General features: G+C 43.7%; 1 protein-coding gene across 3 annotated transcripts in view; it reads left to right on the top strand.

Annotated features, from left to right (window-relative positions):
* The first annotated feature begins 226 nt into the window (after nt 1-226).
* GEMIN8 (gem nuclear organelle associated protein 8) overlaps nt 227-10,450 on the top strand; it is a 51,034-nt gene continuing 40,810 nt past the window's right edge. Inside the window, exons 1-2 of one of the 3 annotated variants that reach the window (XM_061627154.1) lie at nt 227-245; nt 7,267-7,303. In XM_061627154.1, the coding sequence (XP_061483138.1) occupies nt 7,301-7,303 (3 nt within the window). In that variant the 5' untranslated portion in view covers nt 227-245; nt 7,267-7,300. Of the gene's footprint in view, nt 246-275; nt 406-7,266; nt 7,304-10,450 lie in introns of those variants that run through there. The other 2 variants (XM_061627152.1, XM_061627153.1) reach the window with 2 other exon arrangements.

The following is a 10,450-nucleotide window of genomic DNA, read 5'->3' as shown; positions in this document are numbered from 1 at the left end:
GCCGCTTAGAGATCAGGACGCTGGACTAGATGGGCCAGAGGCCTGATCCAGCTGGCTCCTCTTATATTCTAGTTGCACAAGATGTGTGCGTGGCTGTGTGTTCAGAGGGAACAAAGAGGGCGAGCTTTCTAATCTGTCTAACTGGAAAAGCGTCACTTGTGTTTGTGGTGTTCGTTCTGGTCCAACAGATGGCACCATTGCCCAACTAAAGAGGGAGCACCGGCCCTCGGCTTTTCTGCACACCGGTAAGCAGCGAGGCCCTTCCCCTTCCTTTCTCCGCCTACAGGAAGGAAGAGCCGGCGCGCCGGCGCGCTCCCTGATTTCGATTGTGCATCCCGCAGGCAAAGTATGCGTGGCGCGATCTTAGCCGGTTGTTTTTGCCTCTTAGTGTCCTGGCGTAGTAGGGTAGGGCTTCTTTGCTGCCTCTTGCTCTCTCAGCCAGCGGAAAAATATTCCAGGAGGGTGGAAAGCGGTTCCCATGGTAGATCCTTAAGCCTGCGCTGGTCTTGCTGGAGGAAGGAGTCAAATCCCGTCCTGGGTCCCAAATCCTCTTCCCTTGGAGCTACACATAAAATGGAGGGGGCTTCCAGGCCATCCCATCTCCTAGGGATCAGCTTTCCTGAGTTATGGAAGGACGTAGGCAGCCGCTTTATAGGATTGGATGATCTACCTCTAGCCTTACCTTCGCCAGCTTTTTCCAGTCAGGTGCCTTCCAGATGTTTTGGACAATGGCTGAGGCGAGTTGCAGTCCAAAACATCTGAAGGACGCCATGTCGTGGGCGGCTGGTCTGTCCTTACGGTCCCCAGTTTCAGGGATGAGGCCTTCCCAACCCAACTTGGAGAGGCCGGGGATTATGTGCGTAAAGCCTGCGCGCTGTTTCCGAGCTAGGGCCCCCTCATAAAATTTAAAAAATCGAGGAAGGATTCTTTGAGGCGTTTTTGCCTTTATTTGGGTGAGGGGGTTATCCGTTAGAGTTGGCAGCTACTTTATGAACAGAAGTGCTGTATTTTATTTATTTGTGAAAGAGCCAACTCTGAATGGTATCGATTTTGCTCTGTTCTAATTGAAGCCTTTTTTGGCTGAGAGATGCAGTTAGCGGGGAAAGATGCCCCTGATGGCTTGCCTCCTATGCAAAGGTTAATTTTTTACTGGTAAATAATGAGAAAAATCAAGTGTGATGCACTAGTTAGAGTGCCAGCCTAAGATTGTGGAGATCCAGGAGTTCAAATTTGTATTCAGCTATGAAGGTCAGTGTGGTGTAGTGGTTAAGGTGTTGGACTATGACCTTGGAGACCAGGGTTCGAATTCCCACATAGCCATGAAGCTCACTGGGTGACCTTGGGCCAGTCACTGCCTCTCAGCCTAATGAAAACCCTATTCATAGGGTCGCCATAAGTCGGAATCGACTTGGGGGCAGTACACATAAAGGTCATTGGGTGACCTTGGGCTGGTTACAGTCTCTTGGACTAACCTGCCTCACAGGATTGTTGTGGGGATAAAATGGGTAAGTGGAGAACCTTGTAAAGCATCCTGAACTCCTTGGTGGAAGGGTGAGTTAAAAATGTAAAATAAAATGACAAGTAAGTTAAAGGCCCTGTAGCAGGTTTGGGGAACCTTACACCTTCCAGATGTTGTTAAACTACAACTCCCATCATCACTAGCCATTGGCCATGCTTGGGCTGATGGGAATTCAGCAACAACTGGAGGGCTAAAGGTTCCCCACATAGGCACAGAATCTGCCAATAAAAAGTAGCATTTCTACTGTTAGCACATAAAAGCAAGAAAAGAGCTGCTTAAAGTTGCCCTACATAAAAGTCACTACCAAGGGGTGGGGGTATTCACATTTGTGCTGGCTAGGGCTGCTGGGAGTTGCAGTCCATATCATCTGGAGGGCACTAAGTTGGGGAAAACTGCTAAAGGACTGTTGCAGAGTTAGAAGTCAGTGGTCCTTTACCCTGCAGCTTTCCCAGCTGAAACCATACAAAAAGTCAACTTTCAAAATTGTGGCCACAGGGTGGCTGCTTCTCTTTAAAAAACAGGTTGGCTGCTAACTTTGTATTGGATTGCTAAGAAATGCAAGTCCTACTCAGACATGACAAAAATCAAACTGTGTTGGAAGCACAAGACAGCACATGTGCACCAACCTCGTCCACTCCACCCTCAGCCTTGTGTTGAGTGGCAAGGTCTGGAAGTAGTTTGCAATCATGCTCACTCCCCTTACATGCCTTCCCAGATCGGGAAGCCTGATTGTGGGAATGATTGTAAAGGTGTTCAAATGGAGATGCTTACAAATTCCTCTTCAGGCCTTTGTTGCTGAACATAGCAAGACAGGAGGTGGAGGTGGCCCCACACTGCTTACACAGTTTGCTTTTTATAATGCCTGAACAGAGCTGCTGTGGTTGTGTGAACACACATCATTGTTCAGCTTGATACTAATGGATTAGGGCCACGCTACATGAGACACAAGGAAGGGAGAGAACCATGATCGGACCCTCCCAGAATTTCTGTTTTCAGAAGCATCCTTTGAGGCCCCAAAATTGGACCAGAACAGCTTTAAGGAGGGAGGGGTATTTAACACTCTCGCATTGTATTTTCCTGTTCTAAATCTCCCTGACCCACCATACTGATAATATACCCTCGGGAGAAGAATACTTGCATGATACAGGTGCCTGTATGTATTCACCCTATAGCGGAAGAGTTGGAAAACCTTTACCCATTCTGCTGCCCTAATCCATTTTGTGCACCACCATGATTGTTCTTTTAACTAAAAATTGAAATATCGGGAGACCCATGATGACGGGAGACCCATGATGACTGCATCTCATGTACTTTGGGCCTTTGTGAACTGTACCCAAATGCACTCTCAGTGTTTTGTGAATGAGTTGTTTGCCAAATGCTAATAATTTTGTGATGGTGAAAAATTAAATAGGAAGGCTGTGGGGATTTCAGATAAATACAGAATTTGGACTGAGTGCAGAATTTGTCCTCCTAATATCCCGTTCTTGAGGGAGAATTTTCTAGTCCTTTTGACTAAGGAAACGGCCTTGAAAGTATGTTGATACAGCCTCAGAAGCTGGAAGGAGGTTGTGGCTGTGATTCTAAATGTGGTTGCTAGGGAGTAGGCTCCACTGAACACCTGTTGGACTGCCTTCAAGTCGATCCCGACTTATGGCGACCCTACGAATAGGCTTTTCATGGTAAGCGGTTTTCAGAGGTGGTTTACCATTGCCTTCCTCTGAGGCTGAGGGGCAGTGACTGGCCCAAGGTCACCCAGTGAGCTTCATGGCTGTGTGGGGATTTGAACCCGGTCTCCCAGGTTCTAGTCCAGCACCTTAACCACAACACCACACGGGCTCTCCCACTGAACACACTGGGGCTTAATTCTAAGTAGACATGTATAGGATTGTACTTGTGTGAGTAGGATTTCCAGTGGCAGAGTCTCGGTGGCTTGAATTACCCCTTGCCACTCCTGAAGTCTAACAGAAGCAGAATGAATTACACAATATACAGTATATCTGCACACACTTGCACAATGTGTGTGACATGTTGTATGGTTGCACAATTCAGCTTTTCTTTTTGCAAAATTTGGGTAACTTTGGTCCAGGTTTTAAGTACATAGTTTGCACAGTCATGTCATTTTGAGATCAACCGAGCAACTTTCCTAACACAAGAAATGAAATCTCTACAGGATTTAAAATTATGCAGCTGGTGGACGTAGCAGGTTCACAGCCAGCCACTCATACACACTTGGAGATTTGCATGAATGCAGTAATTGATTACATTTACCATTAGAATTAACTTGTGCAGAAATGCATGATAGGGCTGAATATTGAGGTTGAACAGTTTCTTTAGAGCTTTCCGTATTCTTGATTTAATTCTAGGCTAAATCACAAGCACTAGTATGTATTCAGTGATACAGTAATCACTTAGAATATGGACCACATTTTTCTAGTAATGCTAGTAATTATAGGAATCATGAAGGGATATCTGAAAGCTTTAGCTCCAGCTCAGAAGGGGAAAGTACTCAGTTGCCACGCAGAGGAGGTCCAGGATGTCTTCTCGATCATCCCAGAGTGCAGGACATGGAATAATGGGCTCAAGTGACAGGAAGCCAGATTTTGGGTGAACATCAGGAAAAACCTCCTAACTGTTAGAGCAATGAAACCAATTGCCTAAGGAGGTAGTGGGCTGTCCAACACTGGAGACATTCAAGAGGCACCTAGACAACCATCTGTCGGGTATGATTTAACTTGGGGTCCTGCATTGAGCAGGGGGTTGGACTTGATGGCCTTATTAGGCCTCTTCCCATTTTCCTATTCTATGATTCTAAATCATAACAGTGAATGAAAACCCACCTATCTCTGTTCTTTTTGTTTTTGAGAGGGACAAAAACATGACATTTGGGTGAGGAATCCTCCCTGGTTAGATGGAATAGAGAACAAGGACAAAACCTTCCAAAATGTCTATGTATTCTAAAGCAAAGGTTTATAATTGCCTCAGGGACTTTGTTTACTAGCAAAGTACTGCTTTTTACAGTTTATGCAGGAAGATTTCCTCCAATTTGTTCCAAATTTGCTGGTCTTTACTTAAATGAAGTGTCCCTTGTTCTCATTGTGGTGGCTGAGCATAGTGATGATCTGAGCCCTTTTCTGCCATTAATTCCCCCCCCATTACACACAGCTAGGGTTCCATGGCCCACAGTTCTACTTCTCAGAAATGTCGTGGTTTTCCCATGAAGCAACACAGAACATGTTCCTTTGCCAGGATCATGAATTCCTGAGAAGTCCCATGTTAGTATTTATGGTTTTGCAACAGTGGCATTGAGCTGGGATGGAAGAAATGTGGCCGTAAGGGAGGATTTAGTGTGCAAAACAGTGAGAATGTATGCCACTGGGTAAGTGCATTTGTTTGAAAGTGTTCTTGCACAGCAAATTTCCTTAACCGTTTGTGGGCATTCAGGCTGTAACTGCCTAAAACTGAAAGAAGCTGCCCTAATCAGCCTTCTTCTCTTTACAATCCTGTAGTACGTTTTTGTCTCGCTGAATTTGAGGATGCTATAGGAACCAGTTTGGCAGCAATTCTGTGATGTCTATATGGGTGAAGGCAGTGGCACCCCTGTGGAAGTGTCTGAACTGGAGTGAGGGCTTCTAGCTATCCCTTCATTTACATCAGGGATGGAAAATCCATGGCCTTATATATGTTGTCAGACTCCAACTCCCATCAGCCCCAGCCAGCATGGCCAATAGTCGAGGATGATGGAAGTTGTAGTCCAGGAATATCTGAAGGGCTTCAGGTCCCCCACTCTTGATTTACAAGATGAAATCAGGCAACCAGGTCTCTCCCACCCCACCCCCCAACATCGTTTTGATGCCACCATGTAGTGAAAATCCTTTTTTCACACAATGGACTCAACAACCAGCCAGATTAGATTTTTGAATCCAAAGTGTTGGCCCCCATCAAACAGCATAGTTAATTCATACAAATGTCATGCCTGCCGGTGACAGTATGTGTTGGGACAGAGGCTGGTCTGTGCCAAAGGGTTTTCTAAAATGAGTAGTTATTGTGAAAATAGCATTAAACCCTTGCAAAATGAAAAGCGGAAAATAGTTGCCCTTGTCTCAAACTGACTGCTGCCTATAACTGAGGTGATTCTGTTGGATGAACCTTTGAGGCAGGCAGGCAGGCAGACAGACTCTACTTTTTTCTAATTATAGGCAGGAAACAGGAAAGGCAGATACAAAAGACTTTGTTTCCCAAATGTGAGAAAGGGACCTTGTTATATTTCTAACAGCAACCTTGCTGGAGCCCAGATGTGATATATTAAAGAAATTCAATGAACATGTATAAACTATGAGAGACATGGACGAACTTTAAAAGATCTGGAGCATGGGAAATTGAACGTTTTGGGACAAACAAAATGGACTGGAGCTTAGCATGCTATAGATCAGCAGGCTCGGAATGCAGCAAGGCTCCGCAGTGTTCCATTCATAATCACCTCCAGCTTCGTATTCTCTTGGTCCCCCCTCCCCTCTTTTGAAAACCAGCGCAAGAATGACTGTACATTCCACCTTTGGGCTTGAGAGATTTCGGTTCTTTTCCCATGTGAGCAGTAGTCTGTCAGCAAGAGTGTATGAACCTCAGCACCTTTGGGGGAAGGGTTAGTGAGGAATGATCAACCTCAATCTCTCACTCTTTCTGCTGTACAATTGTGCTAGCTGTGCCTTTGTGCTGCCTTGTAGTAGCTTCCTCATTTGCATTTCAGATGAATGGAGGTCATCCTGATATCACCCATCTCCTTTCATTCAGATCTGCTGGGCTAAGTGATGGAAAAATTCCTGCTGCAAAAGATAATAGGGTTTTCTTCTTGTACCCCATGCAGCTTTTATACCACACCCCTCATTGTTTACAGTGCAGAAGTGTAATATTGGTGTAAACCCTATGCATTTAAACTCTTGTTTTGCCAATATTCCTGCCAATGTCTTTCTTTGGGACCCACCTACTGCTACTGCTGTCTTAACTTTTTTAGTAACGACAGTGTGCTTGATGCTGTAAGGTTTATAAATGGACATAGGCCCTGTCCTATTGTCCTAGAGGCACAGGCCACAATCCTGTTCACACCTGCGTGCAAGCCCCACTGAACATGGTGGAATTCAGTAACCAAATGATTGTGCTGCCAGACTTAAAATCACATGTACTGGACAAAGGGAAATTGTTGCCCCAGTCCAACAAACAAGGCATTGCTTCTTTCTAAATTCACATGCCATCCTCTCAGTCAATCAAAGGTCTTCCAGGAAGATCACAGTGGGTGTCAAAAGCAGTAATGCAAATTTAAAAAACCCAACCCAACTTCAGTTAAAACTTAGTGATCATGATCAGCAACCAAGATTATATTTCTTTATTATAAATAAATGGGAATAAAACTAATCCATTCCAGAAGCCTTGTAGAACAATGCCACCTGTTTGCAAAACACCTTGAAGGTTGTTTTGACATGACAGGCCTTGTTTCAGAAAGGGATTCCATGTACAAGTGCCATCCAAAAAAAGTGTTTGCTCCTTGTAGCTACCTAGCATGCTTCAGTTGGTCTAGGTCCTAGGAGGTTCATATATGAGAAGAAACTCCAGAGGTACCCTAGCACTAAACCACCTTGGGTTTTAAAGGTCAAAGCTAGCACCTTGAACTAAACCTGGAAACTTAACTGGCTACAGGCTTACTTTTGTGTTAACATTTGATATCTTCACATTTTTTATTTTCCCCTGTCTTTTAGGTTGTGTCAGTTGCTGGTACACATTCCATAGATCATGGTAAGATTATTTTTTATATTTGTTTATGGTTTTTAGCATATTTCAGTTTGGTAAACAGAGGTATTCAAATTGCATGTTCAAGTACCTAATATGCATTTTAATAATAATAACACTCACTGCTTTTTACAAAACACCTAAAAGACTTACAAAATGCTTAAATACAGAAGAGGTTACCAGACATTTAAGATCCATTTATCTACTTTATTCATTATTTAAATTATAATCCATATGTGTAGAGTCTGCCTTGCCAAAGGTCCTCTAAAATGAGAGAAAGGAAAAGATGTCAGAATACACTCTTTAAGTACCTGAAGGGCTGTCACATAGAGGAGGGTACAGATTTGTTCTCTGCTGCCCCAGAGGGTAGGACTAGGTCTAATGGTTTTAAGTTGCAGGAGCGTAGATTCAGATTGGACATTAGAAGGAACTTCTTGACAGTAAGGGCAGTTCGGCAATGGAACCGACTGCCTAGGGAGGTGGTGGGATCCCCTTCGCTGGATGTCTTCAAGCAGAGGCTGGACAGCTATCTGCGGGAGATGCTCTAGCTGTGGATTTCCTGCTGTGAGCAGGGGGTTGGACTCGATGGCCTACAAGGCCCCTTCCAACTCTACGATTCTATGATTCTAATAGCCTGGTGAGAGCTGTTCTTGGTTACCACCACTGGCTACATACAAATCACCTTGCCTTGAGTGAAAGTGTGGGGAGGGAGAAAGAGAGAGACAACAGAAAAGCCTGTCAGATATCATGATTGAGGAGGCAGGCACGAAATGAGCAGGCAAGAGCATATATCTAAGCTGCTAATCAGCCTCTGGCAAGCATGGAAGGTAGCTACTGCAAACAGAAGTTTGCTTTTTTAACCCAAGTGACATTATTTTATGTTTCAATCCTACACTCACTTACCTGATCGTAAGCCCCATTGAACTCAGTGGGACAAGTATGCAGACATTTTTGTGGTGTGTGTGTGTGTGTGTGTGATGGGCACATTTTTTAAATTGAGACATTATTCATATAATTCATATAAGATGGACAGCTAATGAGCACTTTTTAACAGACAAGCATTTTAAAGATTTGTGTCATAAGAAGTGTATCAAGCTGCTTAAAATGGTGAAACATGAAGAGGGTGTTTCTGAAGATGTAAAGGGGAAAGGATCAAGGCATGAAGGAGATGGGGTGTTAGGACCCAACAGATGCTGGTTGTGTACACCTGGCAGCATACAAATACTCACATCCCCTGAGTGGCTTACAATAAATAGTTATAACTTACATGAGAAAGGAACCAGCTGAGAACACTGGAGGCATGTAGACAGGGTACCTGTACGTAGAGGGAACAGAGGCATAGAAGAGAAAAAAACTTGAGGATGAATAAAGCCCACCCACCCCCACCCATCTCGCCAAGAAGAAGCTGATCTCGGGCAGATCTGGGAACCCCTAACTGAGGAATCTTTCTCTGTCTTCATTCTTTCAGGGCCCTTTCACAGGTTTTCCCCCTATTCAGACTTGACAAGAAGCTGCAGCCCACCCCTAATGTCCTGATCAATATTGGCATTTGCAAACACTTGTTTGTTGCATTCCCACTCCACGCCTTTTGGTGTACACCTGAAGGTATAATCTACAAAATGACCACTTCTTGCAGGGTAAATAAGGAGGCAACTGGGGATAGGAGCGGAAGCAAAATGGTGCTTTCAGCATTATAAATAGATGGGCCTATAACTATTCTTGAGTGATATTCACATCTTCAGACATGAAATTCTCAAAACAGAGGTCTGTGAAAAGTAGCACTGCAAGCATCCTTTACATTCTTGGCTGCCCTTGCTTGAAAAAATGGCTGTTCTAGTTTTCATAATATAAAGCTCAAAAAGGCCATATGTTCATACTTTAGTAGTAGTAGTAGTAGTAGTAGTAGAATAACAATAACAATAATTTTAAAAATGCATTGAATCCAATTGAGTTGCTCCACTGATGCAAGACTGATCCAGTGGATGCTAATGTGAGCCACAAGAAGATGGGGAGGTGTTTTTCACAAATTGCCCCTTTCTCCTGAAGTCCCCTGTGCCACCTAACATGCTGTTCCAAGATGTCTGGAGAGGAGCTGCAGAAAGAGGGAATCAGTGAAAAATCAACTTCAACTCACAGAAATCTCCATTGCATTACAGAGCCTTCCACCAGCAGAGGGACATAATTGGATACAATATTATGATAATACAATTGATTCAACTGGGCTTTATATACATATATTTTCCTTTTAAATGTTTCATAAAACTTGGGTTTCTCCTTAACATTCTGTGTAGCATTCCAAGGTTTCTCATGGTCACTTCCACCCCTTTGCCTCTTCCTCCTCCTCCTCTCCTCCTTCCCCTTAAAAGAGGGTTTTGGCTGAGCATCAGAATCACAATTCTGACTACTTGAAACGGTCTTTTGTGTTCCTCTCCTAAATTAACAACAGCTAGGCAAATCAGGCAGCTGTATTCTACTTTTTTTCACTGCGGTCGCCACCAAGATCCGTTTGAGAAAGATTTTGGTTAAAAAGAACAGCTGATAATATTTTGCACTTCCAACATTGCTGGGGAGGGGGGGGGAATATATGAAAATGACCACTCTCCCAACTGTTTGAACTATTGCTGATATAATCTTAAAAATTCAGTGAGTAAAGTTAACAAACTTTTCCCCCAAATAAATCTAATTACATTTTAGTGCCCTTAATTTTCAAAATGGATATGGCTTGGCTCTGCGAGGTGTTCATAGGTCCCAGGTCAGAAACTGCATGGGTAAAGCTAGCAAGTGAGGGAAAAAGTTAGGCTAGTGGGCTTTTGATGTGAGACACAGTTCACTCATATGCTTTTTGAGATGGTGTAGTTCTGAGAGATAGCTCTACCAGCATGCTCTGAATGGGATCAGCACTGGGTGTATTATTTGCAACCAGAATGTGGTATACTGAATCTGATTTATTGGGTTAGCGCCAAACTAAGACTAGACTGAAATACTCATTTCAGTCTATTCAGGGCTTATATGAGTAAAGTTGCAGTCCTAACCCCACTTACTTGAGGGTAAGCTCCACTGAATTAAATACGACCTGAGTTGACATGGTTAGGATTTCACTGTAAGTCTGTTTAGTATTCTTATCTGACGATCTTAAATTCCTTGATTTTTTTA

The sequence above is a fragment of the Rhineura floridana genome, chromosome 5 (genome assembly GCF_030035675.1).
Source record: "Rhineura floridana isolate rRhiFlo1 chromosome 5, rRhiFlo1.hap2, whole genome shotgun sequence".
NCBI lineage: Eukaryota > Metazoa > Chordata > Lepidosauria > Squamata > Rhineuridae > Rhineura > Rhineura floridana.
The sequence above is the reverse complement of the archived record's forward strand: the minus strand, read 5'-3'. Positions and strand labels throughout refer to the sequence as shown.